Source organism: Nyctereutes procyonoides, unplaced genomic scaffold (assembly GCF_905146905.1).
Source record: "Nyctereutes procyonoides isolate TBG_1078 unplaced genomic scaffold, NYPRO_anot_genome, whole genome shotgun sequence".
NCBI lineage: Eukaryota > Metazoa > Chordata > Mammalia > Carnivora > Canidae > Nyctereutes > Nyctereutes procyonoides.
Window position 1 is genome coordinate 11,706,450 of NW_026575147.1, and position 17,791 is coordinate 11,724,240.

The 17,791-nt window shown below is 38.6% G+C and overlaps 1 protein-coding gene across 1 annotated transcript in view; it reads right to left on the minus strand.

The window, feature by feature from the left end:
* The window catches only part of PTPN22 (protein tyrosine phosphatase non-receptor type 22), a 59,355-nt gene that overhangs the window by 30,937 nt on the left and 10,627 nt on the right, over positions 1-17,791 (minus strand). Inside the window, exons 2-11 of the mRNA XM_055312186.1 lie at positions 13,153-13,261; positions 12,821-12,897; positions 12,566-12,661; positions 12,113-12,151; positions 10,296-10,367; positions 10,120-10,179; positions 9,454-9,596; positions 8,680-8,746; positions 7,808-7,885; positions 5,305-5,391 (exon numbers count right to left, since the gene is read on the minus strand). Of these exons, the coding sequence (XP_055168161.1) occupies positions 5,305-5,391; positions 7,808-7,885; positions 8,680-8,746; positions 9,454-9,596; positions 10,120-10,179; positions 10,296-10,367; positions 12,113-12,151; positions 12,566-12,661; positions 12,821-12,897; positions 13,153-13,261 (828 nt within the window). The remainder of the gene's footprint in view (positions 1-5,304; positions 5,392-7,807; positions 7,886-8,679; positions 8,747-9,453; positions 9,597-10,119; positions 10,180-10,295; positions 10,368-12,112; positions 12,152-12,565; positions 12,662-12,820; positions 12,898-13,152; positions 13,262-17,791) is intronic.

Sequence of the window (17,791 nt, forward strand, 5' to 3'; positions counted from 1 at the left end):
TTTCTTCCTATGGTTAAAATCATTTTTCTATGGCTGTTTTCTAGAACTTTTGTCTTTAGTTTTCAAAAGTTTAATTATGATGAGCCTTTTTTAATAAAAAGATTTTACTATTTATTCATGAGAGGCAGAGACATAGGCAGAGGGAGAAGTAGGCACCCTGCCTGGGGCCTAATACAGGACTTGATCCCTGAACCCCAGGATCATGACCTGAGTTGAAGGCAGATGTTCAACCCCTGAGCCACCCAGGTGGCCTCATAATGAATCTTCAAGTACGTTTTTAGATTTGCCTTTTTTTCCCTCTCCTTCTTGGACTTTGCTGGCAAAAATGCTAGGTTTTTTTTGTTGTAGTCCTTTAGTTCCTTAAGGCCCTGTTTGTTCTTTTTTTCCAGTCTATTTTATTTCTGATGTTTAAATTGGGTAATTCCTATTGTTCTCTTAGTTCATCAGTTCTTTTTTTCTGTATGTACTCTGAATTCTGCTATTGAGCTCACCTACTAAGCTATTTTGTTCCAGTTACTACTTTTTTCAATTCTAAAATGGTCATTTGGTTCCTCTTTATATCTTCTGGGTTTTTCACTATATCTTTTTATATTTATTGCTGAGCCTTTCCATTTTTTCAAAAAAACTTAAGCATGTTTGTAATTGCTCATTGAAGCATTTTTATTGTGGCTGCTTTTAAAACGTTGTCAGATAATTCTAACATCTTTATTATCTCAGTACTGTCATCTATTGATTGTCTTTTATTCATTTGGTTTGAGATCTTCCTGGTCCTTGGTATGATGAGTGATTTTCAACTCTGAATCTTAGTTAAACCTTCTCTTTTAGTTAGGTTCTTTTATTTTTCACTCCATACTACAGGGGATGTGGAAGATGCTGTCTCATCACTGCCTTGTTACTGTCAGGTAGCTTCTACCTCCACCAGTTTCCTCACTGAGTCTTTGTTGACACCCAAGGGGAGACATCACAGGAAAGGCTCCCCATGTGATCTCTACTGACACTGTGGCAGGGGAGGCCTTATCACTACTGGATAATGGTGAAAGTCCTAACTCTCTACTAGGTTTCTTCTGACACTACTTCAAGGGGAAGGCATTAGGGTATCATATTACTGTTGAGGGGAAGCTCAGGCTCCCCATGCAGTTCCCACTGACACTACAGGAAACCCTCATTTCAGGCCACTGGGGATGAAACTCCTACCTCTTTCTTTATCTGACCTTCTCTGACATCATTGCAGCATTCTACTACAGTGTTAGAAAGGTGGGAGTCTAGGACCCCACTCAGCCTTTGCTGACATGGCTGGGTTTGGAAGGGGGCATTATTTTCTGTAGTGTTGACTAAAGTAGAGTGATGTTTATGTAAAAGTTTTCTGTCTTCCTGGACTGTCCCTTTCCTGGTCCTTTGGCTAGACAGAGCAGGGTTTTGTTGGGGCTTTTTTGACTGCATCACTGGCATTTCCAGGTTGTTGACTTCTTCAGTTTCAAGTTCGGGATATATGAGGCAAAAGGAAACCCAAGGAACTTACTGTCATGTCTTTTCTCAGATCCCAAGGTCCCTAGCTGGTCTGTCTTCTTTCTATCTCTCAGAGCCTTCTTATAGTTGTTCTATATATAACATCAATTATATATATGATATCTGGTTGCACTTAGTGGGAGGAATAGGAAAAAGTATGTCTACTTGATCTTTCCAGAAACAAGAATTCTCTTTAATTAAGTGTAACCAATTCTCTCTGTAGGAGTTTGAACTGTGTTCCTATGTTCCCATTTACTGACTAAGGGCCCACTCCAAACAAGCAGCCATGGCACTGCTACTGAGCTAAATTTGAGTATTGGCATTTCCTGGTACCTAAATAAAATATTAGCCCACATACTCTAGCAACATATCAAAAGAATATTTTTTGTTCAAGAAGGGTTAATTCTAAGAGTACAGGGATGACTTGATATTAACAAATCCAATGATATGACTGTATTAATAGGTCAAAGGAGAAATCCACATGATCATTCCATGAATACAAAATATGCAATTGGTGGAATTCAACATTCTTTCTCTAAAAATTTCCTAATAAAATGGAGATCAATGAATACTCTCTTTAAACAATGGAAAAACAACAGTTCAATTTATAATTGCACCAAAATGAATAAAATACCTACAAATAAATTTAACCAAGGAGGTGAAAGACATTTATTAAAGAGATAGAAGATGACACAACAAATGGAAAGATATACTGTGCTCATGAATTGGAAGAATTAATATTATTAAAGTGTTCATACAACCCAAAGCAATTTACAGATTCAATGCAATCCCCATTGAAATACCAACAGCATTTTTCACAGAACTAGAACAAATAATCCTAAAATTTGTATGGAACTGCAAAAGACCTCAAAGAGTCAAAGCCCAATCTTGAGAAAGAAGATCAAAGCTAGAGGTATTGCAATCCCAGATTTCAAGATGTATTACAAAGCTATAGTCATCAAAATAGTATGATACTGACACAAAAATAGACACATAAATCAATGGAACAGATAGCCCAGAAACAGACCCATGTTCACACGATCAATTAATCCATGACAAAGGTGGCAAGAATAAACAATGGGGTGGGGCACCTGGTGGCTTAGTTGTTGAGCATCTGCCTTTCGCTGAGATCATGATCTTGGGGTCCTAGGATTTTATTTTATTTTTATTTATTTATTCATGAGAGAGAGAGAGAGAGGCAGAGACACAGGCAGAGGGAGAAGCAGACTCCACACAGGGAGCCCGATGTGGGACTCGATCCCGGGTCTCCAGGACCACACTCTGGGCTGAAGACAGCGCCAAACCGCTGAGCCACCCAGGCTGCCCTCTTGGGGTCCTAGGATTGAGCCCCATGTTTGGCTCCCTGCTCAGTGTAGAATCTGGTTCTCCCTCTGCCCTTCCCCCTGCTTGGCTCACTCTCTTTCTCACACACCGATAAATAAAAATCTTTAAAAAAATGAATTTACAATGGGGAAATGACCATCTTTTCAATAAATGGTATTGGGAAAACTGAATAGCTACATGCAGAAGAATTAAACTGGACCACTCACTTACACCATGCACAAAAATAAACTCAAAATGGATTAAAGACCTAAATGTGAGACCTGAAACCATCAAACTTCTAAAAAAAAACACAGGTAATTTCTTACAGTAATTTCTTGGACATCAGCCTTGGCAACATACTTATGGATATGTCTCCTCAGGCAAGGGAAACAAAGCAAAAATAAACTATGGGAACTATAGCAAAATAAGCTTCTGCACAGCAAAGAGAACCATCAATAATACAAAAAGGCAACCTATTGGAGGGAAGAAGATATTTGTAAAAGATATATCCATAAGGAGTTAATATCCAAAATATATAAAGAACGTATACAACCCAACACCAAAAAAAAATCTGATTAAAAAATGGGCAGAGAATGCAAATTTTTCTAAAGAAGACATGTAGATGGCCTACAGGCACATGATAAATGCTCAACATCACTAATCATCAGGGAAATGCAAATCAAAACCATGATGAGATATCACCTCACACCTGTCAGAATGGCTAAAATAAAAAGCACAAGAAACAACAGTGTTGGGATGTAGAGAAAAGGGAACCCTCATGCACTATTGGTAGAAATGTAAATTGGTACAGCCACTATGTAAGACAGTATGGAATTTCCTTAAAAAATTAAAAATAAGACTGCCATTTGATCCAGTAATCACACTACTGGGTATTTACCCAAAGAATACAAAAACACTAATTTCAAGGAATATATGCAACCTTATGTTTATTGCACCATTATTTACCATAGCCAAACTACGGAAGCAGCTCAAGTGTCCATCCATAAATGAATGGATAAAGAAGAAGTGGTATATATATAATGGAATATTACTCAGTCACAAAAAAAGAATGAAATCTTGCCATTTGTGACAACACAGGTATTATACTAAGTGAAATAGGTTAGACAGAGGAAGACATTTCACTTTCACTCACATGGGGAATCTAAAAAGCAAAATTAACAAACAAACAAAAGACTCTTTTTTTTTTTTTTTAAGTAGGCTCCAGGCCTAGCATGGAGCCAAACACATGAACTCACGACCCTGAGATCAAGACCTGAACTAAAATCAGGAGTTAGACACTAAACTGATGGAACCACCCAGATGCCCCCAATAAACAGACTCTTAACTATAGAGAACAAACTGGTGGTCACTAGAGGGGAAGTGGGTAGGGGAAGAGGTGAAGTAGGTGATGGGGATTAAGAGATATAAACAGACAAACAAATATCTCCAATAAAGTTAAGTATCACACTTGATAATGAAACATGAGAATCTTTCCCATTAAAATTTGGTTGTCCATAATCATCTCTATCATTTAACCTTGGTCTGGGAATACTAGCCAGTGAAACATACATAAATAGGATATAAGTAACAATTTCTGGGAAAACTATTATTTCCATCTCCTTCCACCACATTGTTTTACCTTGAAGTTCACACTAACCATAGGATTGCTTAGTCCATTTCAAGCCTCAACAATATTTCTGGCTTGCTTTCTTTCCCCACAATTCAGCATTTGATTGACAGGAGTCACGATCAGAATCATGTCTTATATACTTTGTATTCCCAATGCTAGGTAGTGGCTAGGTAGTAGGTTCTCAGTGAATATTTCAGATTGAGAATCTAAAATGTGATGTTAAAAATTAATAAGTGTTATAAAATATACCCTTGAAAGGTAAATCAGTAATTTTATCTTCTGAAAGTTTGTTCAGAACTTAATACTTTGTGACTACACAGTAAGTATTTGACTTATCAAGTTTTGTGATGAGCTTAAAATAACATATCTTGGAATATGCAACATTTCTTAATTGAAATTTGATTAAATCATAATTATTTTTATACTTAAGACCTTCAGCTAAAAATTCCTCTGCATATTCTAAAATAATCCCCAAATTTGATGAGACATATTCAATCAAAGTAGTTTGGAGGAACCTGAAAAATCACATCAGTATTCAACCATGATTTCACTTTGTAACTGTCATTCTCACTTTTAACTCACCATACAGCTAGTTAAACTGGGAACAGAATATACACTTGCCCTGTCACTCACCCTTATTGTTTCTAAATTTAGCTGAAAACTGTATACAGTAAGTTAACCAAAAGACTCATTTTCTAAGTTGAAGTGTTGAAGTATTGCAGTGTAGCCCCATACACCCCTGACAAGTCAATTTAGTTGTGACAATAAATAATGCTATTGTTATCTGAAATCCCTTGACCAAAATCAAATATGAAAAAAGACAAAATATCAAGTTTAATGTTTACCTCTGTTCCCGAATATTGATCCCTGATAACATCCATCTGTCTCTTAAATAGTTCTAATACAGCCTTGTAGACCAGTTCATACTGTTCCTGAAGAGCATCACAAACCGAAACAAATGAAAACAAACAAGAAACTCAGTGAACTACAGAACCAGAGTTCAGAAGTGTGAACATCAGTAAAATCTTAGTACAGCAGACCAGAAAAGACCATCAACAGTAGTTTAATTGTAGTGCCCTTATGTTTGCCTACCTGATTTCGGATTGCAAAGCACTTTTAGGCTATTAGAAACAGCTCAATATTTAATCTTCTACCTCTAAATATGCAAGGATCTTCCAGCATGTGTTATGTTCTGACCCTACTGTCTCAATTATCTTTCCCTCCACCATCATCCCTCCAATTCGGTTCTCCTGGCTCATGTTTTAAAAGTTTTAGTTGATCCTGGATGCATTTTTTTTTTGTAAGCCATCTCATCTTTCCTGGAAAAAGATGGATAGATTATGGTTGATGGGCAGATAGATGAAATCTTCATTTGACCTTCACAATTGATCTCTAAGGTAGGAAGGCTATTATCCGTGTTTGTGCAAGGTCATTCAGTTTCCAGTAATTTCCAGACTTGGACTCAAATCTGAATCTTCTGACTCAGTTCTGTGCCATTAGGGCTAAGATCAAGCCACTGTGATTTTCTCCTAGCAAAGACACCAAAGAAAAGTAGACTACTACAGAGAGTCTGGAAATTTGTGCTTGTAAAAGGATTTCACCATTGAGAAATGGGACCACCACAATTACAAGGTCTGTGAGTTTTTTCTGCCACAGGACCTGCTCTAGCTCTTGGTTTTGGATCTACTTTTCATCTGAAAGAGCCTAAGCAGGGTCTCCTTGGTACCTCACACAATCCTACACAAATAAAGCACAGCTTTTGCCAATTATAATCTTAGCAGAAGAACAATACAAAACCTATATCACCCAACACATCTATTGGTACACTCTTCAAATTTTCTTTTTAAGAAAAGAGAAAAATCAGACAGGAAGCACTCAGCTGGTTACAGTGTTATTTCCTGGTTAGAGTGCTGTCAGAAAAAGTAGCTACAGCTGGTAAGGAATTTGTTCAGCTAGTTGATAATGCCAACGTACGAAGGCTAACCGAAAATCATTTCAGCTGTCTTCCAACCTTCACAAGTGGACCAAAAATGGGCTTTCTCTGAAATGGGGTATGGTTTTATTTACTGATTCAATATAACAATGTAATATTAGACAACTAGGCTGCATACTTCCTGGGGTCTTTATACATTTACATGGATCAGCCCACTTTTAAGTCTGGTAGCACTAAACCAGCCAATGCTTTCATGTCACAGAAACTTTTTCCTCACAGGTTTAATATAGAAAACACCTACAGTCAATGTGTGAAAAAAAATTTTTTCCACTAGCTATTGGTGGAAAACCTGTGTGGGCCAAACAGAAGGCTTATATTACAACAGCTCTTAATTTTTTCCCCTCAATTCACAAATGCTAGATGAAAGTATCTAAACTGCCACTGTCAATTATTTTACCTCCAAGTCTACGTTCATGTTCATTTGTAAGAGCCTTAAACACTTCAGGGTCTTGCTATTTAAGTCGTAAAAAGTAGTTCTAATAAGTTATGTGAAAGTGTCTGTTACTTAATATCAGTAAATGCTTGGTGAATGAATGGGTGAATGCTAAACTCCATTAAAGATGGAGACCACTTTTTTAGAAATATGGGTAAAAATGTGGGCATAAAGTCTAGATGAAATTAATATTGTAGAGAGTGAGAGATCTGTGCTGAGAATGTTTCATCTAGGAAGTGGAACTTGTGTGGGAGAGGAGAGAACCAAACAGGGGAAGAGCATTCCTAACAGAGTGAATGACTGTGAGCACTTTGGGGTGGATGAAAATACTGTGATACATATATAACCATACATATATAGAATAATTAAATTACGGCTTTTTAAGTATACATGCAATAATGATCAGGAGAGACTACAGAAGAATAGTAATTGTGGCTACCTCTAGGTGATAGGACTTATGGTTTTATTTTTATTTTTCAAGTTAAAAAAATGAGTATACAGACTGCATTCTCCAGATTCTGTTACCACTTCCTGAAGTAAAAATGACAAATCTGATTTTCTATGGTTTCAGAAGTGAATTATTGCTACAAAACTTCAAGTTAACCTGACACAGCTATTTCTTTCTAATAAGTCAAACAGCTTGTGGAATTTTTTCAATGTCATTTATAAGATATATTACATTAGTTTCTTAATATTTTCTGAACAGGCCGTAAAATACAAGGAATGAGAGGAATTTAACCCAAGGCAAGGGACATAGGAAAAATATTGATCTATCAGAGTTGGAGGAAATGCAAATGGACTAATGCAACTACGAGTAAATTGGTGTTATAGCTAGTCAGTCAGCTGTTTTGTCTTACTATTGAACAGAGAGATGTAGCAAGACCCAGACACATGTTATGACCCATTCACCATGGTTACATACCTGTGTTTGAACAAATGAAGGTCTTTGTGTTCGCATTTCCTGGATCAAGCTAAAAACACTGAAGTTCTCAGGAATTATCTATCAGTTAAAAGGAAAAAATATCTTACTCCTTTGTTCCCAGCTTTGTTGATAAATTATTTCTTACAGTCTTGTCACTCCCATGATATCTGCTCTCCTAACATAAGATAATATCAGAGAAAGAATGCATTTTTAAAATGAAGGAGATTTCTCATCACTTGCATCGTGATTTAGAGCCTGGTATTTTCCCCAGAAAAGATTGAAGAAACCCTTGAGAATGATTTTACATGGGGTGATCAAATGTCTGAAGTTAAAAATATATATGGGAGAAGGCTCAGTAGATGAGCAAGTATGAGAATTTTATGAAATAAAAGAAGTTGGCAGATAGGTTTAAAGCCTGTATTTCCAACTTCCCACTTCCTAGAGATTGGAACACAAGGTTTGGTTGTGGTGGATTAAGTCCATTCACTAAAGTAATTTGGATAAGGGAAGGGTAACTGTGAAATTTAGGGCAGTGATTCTCAAACTATAGCATGCATCAGAAGCACCTGGAGAGCTTGCTGGGCACCTGCCCCCACCCCCCTCCAGAGTTTCTGCTTCAGTCCATCCAAGGCAGGGCCCAAGATTTTGCATTTCTAACAAGTTTTCAGGTGATGCTGATGCTGCTTGTCTGGAAACCACACTTTGAGAGCCATCATTGTAGGGACTAACTTAATCATCTGACAAAATGGGTCTATGGTAAATATTCTAGAAAAGATGAGTCATGGAGATAGATGTTTGGAAGAACCAAACAATTCCTAAGTCTGAAAGTAGCAGTGTAAGCAAACAGGAAGTGCCTACAGAGAGAAACTCACCCCATCTTTTAGTAGCATCCAGGTATAATCAATAGCACAGATAACACCAGTCCTTCCACAACCAGCACTGAAATGGAAGATCACAAGAGCATGTGTAGTTGTAGAGGGTGGATCATTGACAATAGCTGGGAAATTTCCCTGGCAGATTGAGGAATCAGAAACCTTGAGGCAATGAAACAGTCCCAACTTCCATCCCTACTTCCCAGAGCATGCGTGTCAGTTGCCACGTGCCCACACTGAACCTTGGGACAGATCCTACGTGACTTCTCTCAGCAAGAGTCTCTAGAGCTGCACTGTTCACAAGTAACTTGTCAGAAAATACTGATTTAATGCTCAGGTTGAATTTATTATGATTTGTTGTTGCTTATGGACTTTGCTCTTTCAATCACTTTCATTTCTAAGCTTCATTCCTTTCTGATCAACTGGGAAAACTGAGACTAGGATCAGAAGCCTATATGCTATTTGTCTGTACCATTCCAACAAAGTCTGGGTGCCTGAGTGGCTCAGTCGATTAAGTGCCTGGGTGCCTGTCTTCAGCTTACGTCATGATCCCAGGGTCCAGGGATAGAACCCCATATTGAAATTTCCACTCAGGGAGAGTCCACTTCTCCCTCTCCATCTGTGCACTCTCTCTCTCAAGTAAATAAATAATATCTTTAATAATTATTAATTAATTTCAAAAAAGTCCATCTTCCTTTGGTTATAGCAGGAGTCCTGGCCAGACTAGGACATTTGGTTTGTTTTGGGTGGAAGTTTCCAAGAACAGCATCATACCTGCAGTGAATGCATATGGGAAATCTGTCGTCCTCTTGGTAAGATCGCACATCCCAGATGAGCTCAAGAATAGGGTCTATAGATGAAGGCACATCATGGTCTGGCCAATTCTTGTAATGAAACTGGTAGATAGTTCGAGTTTCCTATAAAAAAGAGCCAGAATAAAAGGAAAGCTCAGTGTGAGGACCCCACCTCATTCTACCACCAGGTTACTCTGATTTCCTAAGTAGCATCTTGGTCCTGTTGACAATTTATGCTGCTTTCTTCTCTAGTGACCACATGCCATCTGAGAATAATTAAAAGTGATCTCAAGTCACTATTGGTCTGTCCCCACTCACAAGAGGAGGTAGATATTAAGATAGTCCAAACCAGAACTTCCCAACTGGCATGCTTCACCAGTTCAAGTGGGTCCCTGGCATGCTGATATATTAAACCCCTTGGGCCTAGAGCAACTGGGCAATGTGAGCTCTTAAGTTGGTTCCCAGCCTCTATCCACCCTACAAATATTATCATGTTATAGATGTGCCATAGTGTGTAATAGACTGGGGAGTAGAGACACCAAAGGTTTCTTTTGCATATGAAGATTTACCCAAAACATCAAAGGTCCCCTACTCCCCATTGTCCTATGCCCAGCTCTTGAGTTCACCACTCCAGTTCCATACTTACACTATTGAACTTGGCTTTTAGAGTCCTGATTATGTAATCAGATTTTCTATTTTCAGCTTCCTAAGAAGTAAATTAAGATATTAGTTATTTCAAAGATGAATCTTCAAAAGCTAGTCTCTATAAAGTAGATCCCAGAGCATCTTCTCAGCCATAATGGGAGCAGACATCATACTCACACAGGATATGGAGAAAGGGCCAAGTTGCCGTTGTAGCTCTCCTAGCTCAGTCCAGTAGCGCTCACACTTTTTCTGTTGCATAAAGAAGAATATAATGATTTCCCTCCAGATATTCTAGTCTCTTCGGGGTAACAAAACCCACTCCCCCTTTCAGAAGCAAATTCATCTCTGTGTCCTTCGCTTAGGTTGGGAACATCTAACCCCTGGGGCTTCAACCCCAACATCATGGTCTGGAATCTCCAAGGATGGGAAAAACACAAAAGGATATATAAATTACAGACTTCCTAGGAGTCGGAAGAAGTAAAAGAGATCTGACATTTTTAATAGAGTAGTTGCCCCTTGTCTATAGCTTTGTTTTCCATAGTTTAGTTATCCAAGGTCAACTGTGGTCTTTCAGGTACCTACAGTCCAGGATGTATTGTCAGAAGGGCAGGAGTAGCCTAACCCTACATCATAACACCTATGTTATTCCCCTCACTTCATCTCATCACATAAGCATCTGATCATCTCACATCCTCATCATAAGAAGGATGAGGACCGTACAATAAGATATTTTGAGAAAGAGATCACATCCACATAACATATAGTATGTTGTTATAATTGTTCTATTTTATTTTTGTCGTTGTTAACTTCCTACTGTGCCTAATTCACAAATTAAACTTTACCATAGGTATGTATGCATAGGAAAAAAAACATAGTGTATATAGAGTTTCAGGCATCCACCTGGTGTCTTGGAGTGATTCCCCCGTGAATAAGGGGGAACAACTGTATTTCAAGGGATTCACAGAGATCATGTCTATTAAAGCAAAGCTGCACAAGCTAAGTGAAAGCTTATTTTTTTTTTGTTTTGTTTTGTTTTTAAAGAGAGAGTGCAAGGAGGAGGGAATGGGGGGGGGATAGAGGGTGGAGGGAGAGGAACAAGCAGACTCCCTGCAGAGCAGGAAGCCAGACTGCAGCAGGGGCTTGACCCCAGGACCCTGAGATCATGACCTGAGCCACCCAGGGCCCCTGAAAGTTTGGTTTTTAACTGGAATTATGAATGCCAACAGTAGGTAAGAAGAGTGTCTTTCAATAGGAACATAATGTGAGCTCTACATGCAGTTTTAAGTTTTCTAATAGCCACATTCAAAAATGAAAAAAATGAATTTTAATGATACATCTTATCCCAGTACATCAATAAATCATGTAATCAATATAAAAAAATTAGATATTTGGCATTTCTTATCTCAGTCTTCAAAACCCAGTGTGTATTTTATATTTATAGCACATCTCAACACACTAAATTTCCATTGGAAACATTTTCTTTCCATTTAGAGTTCGTCAAATGTATAAATGAAAAAGATTCACATACCCTGGTCGTTCAAAACATAAAGTTTTCCAAACACTGAATTGGAAAACTGAGTTTTAAATTTAAGCTCATTAAAATAAAATGAAATAAAATTGGAGTTCCCTGGGTGCACTAGCCATGTTTCAAATGCCTGGTAGCCACATGTGGCTAGTGGATGTCATGGTGGGCAGCACAGGGTTAGAAGTACTGACTGCTGATTAAAGATGTCTGATGCAAAAAGTGGGAAAATGAATCATTACATTAAAAGCATATTTGATTTTTACTTGAAAATATAGAGCCTACCGGGAAAATGGGCAAAAGGAGTTCTTAGGGGAAGAAAAAAAAAAAAGCCACGAGAGTCATTTGAAATTCCCAAACTAACAGCTAGCAAGATAAGAATAATTTTTAAGTAGACACGCTTAAGGAAAGTTCTACTACAGTCTCCTTCCCCTCTTTCCTTTATCTTTAGGTCTACTAGAAAGCAACTTACCTTCCCCATCTCAAACTCCATGCATGCCATAACAATGATCTGAAGGGATTAAATAGATACAGCATTGAGATGGTTAGAAAGAGCAGTTAGTGCATGGATCCCAGAGTCATTCTTTTTTTATATTTTGTTTGGTTTTTAACCCAAAAAAGAAATCTTGGTAAATGATAAAATGTTGTTCCTACCCTTTTTTCTGTCCTTCCTTCCCTTTTCTCTATTCAAATTAGTAAGTTCTTGTTAACAAATGAACCTGTCAAGATATGAACTTTCATTTCCTTGAATAAGGGTGATATTGTGATTTTGACAAAAAATTTGCCTGACCCTGAAATTCCAAAGACTGACCCCAAGAGGCATTGATTTTAATGCAAAGGAAACCTCAGTCACATATCCTGACACCCTCCTCCCTCCATCCCTGACAGCTACAGAAGAGAGTAACAGAGGCAATTCTGCCCTTACCAGGACACTGTATTCCCAGATCATTCTCCAGAAGTCCAAGACAGTTGTAGACAAGGGTCCCTGGGTGGCAATATAACCCTTAGGCCCATAAACTCCCTAAGGGGGAACAGAAATTGTATAGGATGACTACAAATAATATTGTCTTCTTCTTGTCTAGTATGCCCTCCACCTTTTTTTTAGGTAGCTAGAGAAATATGGTCTGGTACCCCGACCTCTTATTTGGGTACCTAGAGAACTAGAGAATACTGGGTATACCTTAATGAAGTTGGCATTGATGTAGTTGGAATCTTCACCAGAGGTTACCAAAGACAGCTCTACTCGGCTATGATCATCTATAATACAAAAGACAGACATAGTCTAAAAAGGCTTAGAGAGTTTGCTGTAAGTCAGGAACTAGCACTGTGAATAGTGAATGCTCATGAGTGTTTGCTGAGTGAGTGAATGCATGTTCTTTTGTGGTTGTAAAAGTACAGGCTAATTTGTCAAAGTACTGTTCCAGGTCTAGGAACAGCAGGCAATGGTAAAAAGAGGTAGGAATGATAGAATTTGGGAGGAGGTACAAGTTTATAGGGAGAAACAAAACTCACAGGGCAAGATATCCTTATATCTGTTTTTCTTGATGTTCGTGGGCATCTCAGCCACAGTTGTGGGATAGATTTTGTCTGCCTTGTACTTGGTGGATTGTCTTTTCAGCTTCTGTAATGAAATTCCAAAAATTAAAACCTCCTAGAGAACGGAGATAAGATGCTATCTCTAGAGAACTTTCCATCTCTTCTGCCCAAACAGTCCACTTTTGCAACATGTAGCATCTTCTAGAACTATCTCCAATTCAGGACAGAGCCCCAGAGCATAAGGTCAGCAGACTTCAGTTTGGAGAAGTGAAAAGATCACACTTAGAGATGCTGAGCCACAAATAGCTAAAACCTAGAGGTGAAACTAGTGAATATTTTAAAAGCCAGTATCTTTTTGAAAACAAACTACGTGCTCCACACAAATGTCAGATATAAAGATACCTTCTTTATAGCAGAAATGGAGCTTAAGCCTAATAAAATCTCTCCATATCGAGCAAAATATCAAAGATTTCAGTCCCAAAAAGCAGTCTTTTCTTTTTCCCTTTTTTATATGACCTAATCTGCAAGCCTACCTCTCAACCAAGCAACAATCTTTGAAAAATATCCTATTCAGTTAGTAGAATATGATCTGAACCAGGCTAGGCCTGGCATAATATGATTCAACAAGATTTCTCAAGAGAGTGGATTAAACTCCTTAAAATTACTCCTGTTTTCCAATATTCTATTATAGACCTGAATTTGGGGTCAGAGAAAATGATAGGCCCTCTGTAGCTCCTTAGGAATCAACTTTGTCCCAGACTTTAACTCCCTTATCACGTAAGGAAACCACTTTTAATAGAGCTGACCTTGGTGAAGCTGTACTCAATATGAGAAAGAAAGGGAGGAAACAGCTGTGAGAGCCAATGAATATTTGTTGAATTGAACCACAGAAAATAATTTTCATTATCTACTCACTACTTCATGGTGGATCAATCATGTGAAGAGCATTAACTACTTCCTATAGGTCGGATCCCTCAGGATCCACTCAGTCTTCGTTCTCTTTAACTTCCTTTTTGAAATCTCCTCCTCCCTTGGCCCTTCCTAATGTACATTATTTTGGTTCTCCTTCTCTGCCTTCTCCATTCCCATGTCTATTCTCTCTCACTGGCTCTTTTGTCTGTTTCTGCCTTCCAGTTGTGAGTTATCCAAAGTTCCGGAGTTAAGTCCTCAATAATTTTTTTTTAAGATTTTATTTATTTATTCATGAGAGACACACAGAGACAGAGGTAGAGACATAGGAAGGGGAAGAAGCAGACTTCCTGTGGGGAGCCCGATGCGGGACTTGATCCCAGGACCCCAGGGTCACAACCTGAGCCAAAAGTGCAGACGCTTAACCACTGAGCCACCCAGGTGCCCCAAGACCTCAACTCTTTGTTCTTCTCTCACCATATACATTTTCTCGGGGATACCACATACTCTGATAGAAGGCACACCAGTGGGAGATGTTAACATTTATTTATCTGATTCAAATTTAATTATAGATCCAACCCTGATTGGAGAACTCTCAAATTTCTATATTGAGATTCAATTCCTAAGTTCAGTCCTAACCATGTCCTAGACCTTTCCACTTTCACATCTTATTAGACCCTCAAACTTAAAACTAAAATCACCATTGTTTGTGCTGTCGATGCCAGTGGCATTATCTTTATCCCAGGCAACCACACATGGGAAACTAAGAGTGGCTTGTCGTTCCCCCTTTCTGACAATTCCTACCTCTAATTGGGCCAGCAAGTTCAACTGATTCTTCCCACTCAGTATCTTGCAACTAACTGCCTTCCTTCCTATGTCTCCCACGGGTACCTTAATTTATATCCTCTACCTTAAAATTCAAACTTGTTCCAGTTGCTTCTTAACTCACCTTCATACTTTTCTGTCTTTCCTCACTCAAATTCATCAAGGGACAATCATGTCAAGTTAACCTTACTAAAATATTGCTTTCTTTATCTCTCTCATGCCCACAACAACTCCAGTGAATCCCCTTGCTACTGGGAAAAAGTCCACACTCCTTAGTTAAGTACTTAAGATTCTCCCCAGTTGGACCCCAAGCTAATTTTCCCCACTGTCCTACAATTATAAGACGCCTTAAGATTGACCTCCAGGTTCTTTTAAGATTATACAAATTGAGGGGGGCCCAGTTGGCTCAGTTGGTTAAGCATCCAAATCTTGATTTGGGCTCTGGTCATGATCTCAGGGTCATGAGATTGAGCCTTGCAGCAGTCTCTGTGCTGGGTGTGGAGCTTGCTGGAGATTCTCTCTCTCTCTCTCTCTCTCCCACTCTGCCCTTCCCTGCTACTTGCACATGAAAGCATGTGCGTGTGCTCTCGCTCTCTCTCTCTCTCAAAAAAAAAAAGGATTCTACAAATTGATGTCACTGTCAATTATGTATAATATGATTTCTTTAAAACTATGGTTCCATTTTCATTCTCCTAAAAGTGTATCTGGCACTGCCTTTACATTTCTCAGCCAAGATTATGGTCTATTTTGTTCCACGAGGTAAAATAATAGAGAAATAAAAAAATAGAAAAAGAGCTTTCCTCAAGGGATTGGCAACAAGAAAAAATAATAAAAAAAAGAAAGGGGTGTGTTATTTATTGTTGCTTAGTTGCCATACCTCATATAGAGTTTTCACATAATTATTTTTTAAATATTTTATTTATTTATTAATGAGAGACAGAGAGGGGGAGAGAGAGAGAGAGAGAGAGAGAGAGAGAGAGAGAGAGAGAGAGAGAGGCAGAGACACAGGCAGAGGGAGAAGCAGAAGCAGGCTCCATGCAGGGAGCCGGATGCGGGACTCAATCCTGAGATTCTAGGCTCATGCCCTGGGCTGAATGCAGGCACTAAACTGCTGAGCCACCTAGGGATCCCCTAGTTTTCACATAATTAGAATGTGTGTTTATCTGTAGGAGTTTATGAAGGACACTTACAACTACGTCATTTAAAAAAAAATGAGTGAGGAAGGGAGAACCTAAAATCAAGGTATGATGACACAGATAGAGACAGAGAGAGAAATAATAAAAAAAAAAAAGGTCATAGAGAATAGAAATTTGCTCCAATAAATCATCCAAATCCATCATTAGATTTCAAGATCAGCTCAAGATAACTTAATGAAAAGTTGGGATCATGAGATTTTTTTAGGTGCAACTTCATAACACAAAGAATTCCAAATATCTAGAACTAATTAAATTGGTACTTTCCAAATAATACATAGATCGCTGAATTGTTATACCACCACGGAGTATAGGATTGTGAGCGTTTTCCCACTAAAGGTGACAAACAGGACAGTTACTGCCTGCTGAGTTGCTGAGCCACAAATACCAGCATGTGTTGTTTTAATGACCATTTTTTCTGTTTCTAGAGGTAAATCAGACACAGGAAACCTATTAAAAAGCAGGTATACAAAAAAAAAAAAAAAGCAGGTATACAGTCCTTAAATTCTCGTTTCTTACCATGAATTCCTGTGGGTTTTCAGGATTAGTTTTAAGGGAACTAAACAATAAACTGAACTGACAACGATATGACATATTTTCATAGCAAGATGGATGCAAGTGGGCTAATTTGGGAATTTAACTAAAGATATGCCACAGGCACATGGGAGGCTATAAAGATTCCCACTCAAGTTACACCAATTTTTCAGCTGTCTCTGCTCTTATGCATCCTTGAAATGATCATTTTTAGGTTGCTGAAAAGATGTCAAGTCCCAAAACTGTTTCTCTTAGAAATCTCCATAACTGAGCCTAGTGCTTACTCCTTGCTACATGGTTCCTACTTGTTTGTTTTGCTTTGCTTACTTGTGGAATGCTTTCTAGGGAGAATGCTGTAGACCAAAAGCCCTTTTTGTAAGTTAAGCATCTATTAATTTGGTAAAATGTCACAGATAAAGACTGTGTGTGTGTGTGTGTGTGTGTGTGTGTGTGTGTGTACACACGCACATGTGCACTTGCAAACCTGTGGTTGTTCAGGTTTGTTGAAGGTGGACCTGCCACCTTCAACAATGGGATGGAATGGCTTCCATCCCCCCTACCCCCCACTCGTTCCTCCTCCTGGAGTCATCCTGCTGGATGACACAGGGAGATGTGCTTTTAGCAAAACATCATACGGGAAATGTCTATGGAATTGTTAATTTGGAAAGTGTGAAAGGTTTTTATTTTGTTTCGTTTTGGTTTTGGATACCTTACCTTGAGCTCAGACCACTGTAAGGGCCTTTTTTTTTCCTTCTCTCCCTACCAGACCCACAGGTTCCAACATCCCAACAGAGAACAGAACAGACCAGAATTAGGACAGAAGAACAGATATACCTTATCAGAAAAGGAGGAGCTATGAGATTAGACAGCAAAAATGCATAAAAGAAAAAACACAGCCATGGGGATGGGTTGGGATTGAGGGGGAAGGATAGGTCAAAAGGAGAAGGTATTTCTCTGCCAACCACAGGGTACAGGGATGTGTGTTCACTAGAGGCAGCACCAATGAAAAATCAGGGGCAAAGTTACTGAGAGAATAAGAAAAGGAGAAAAAAAGGGGGGGCAGCATCCCTCCTGGGCTGCGATCAGTTGGGATGTATGACAAACCAGATTCGGTGTATGCTTCACAAGCTAACAGTACACACATTTGGTTTATG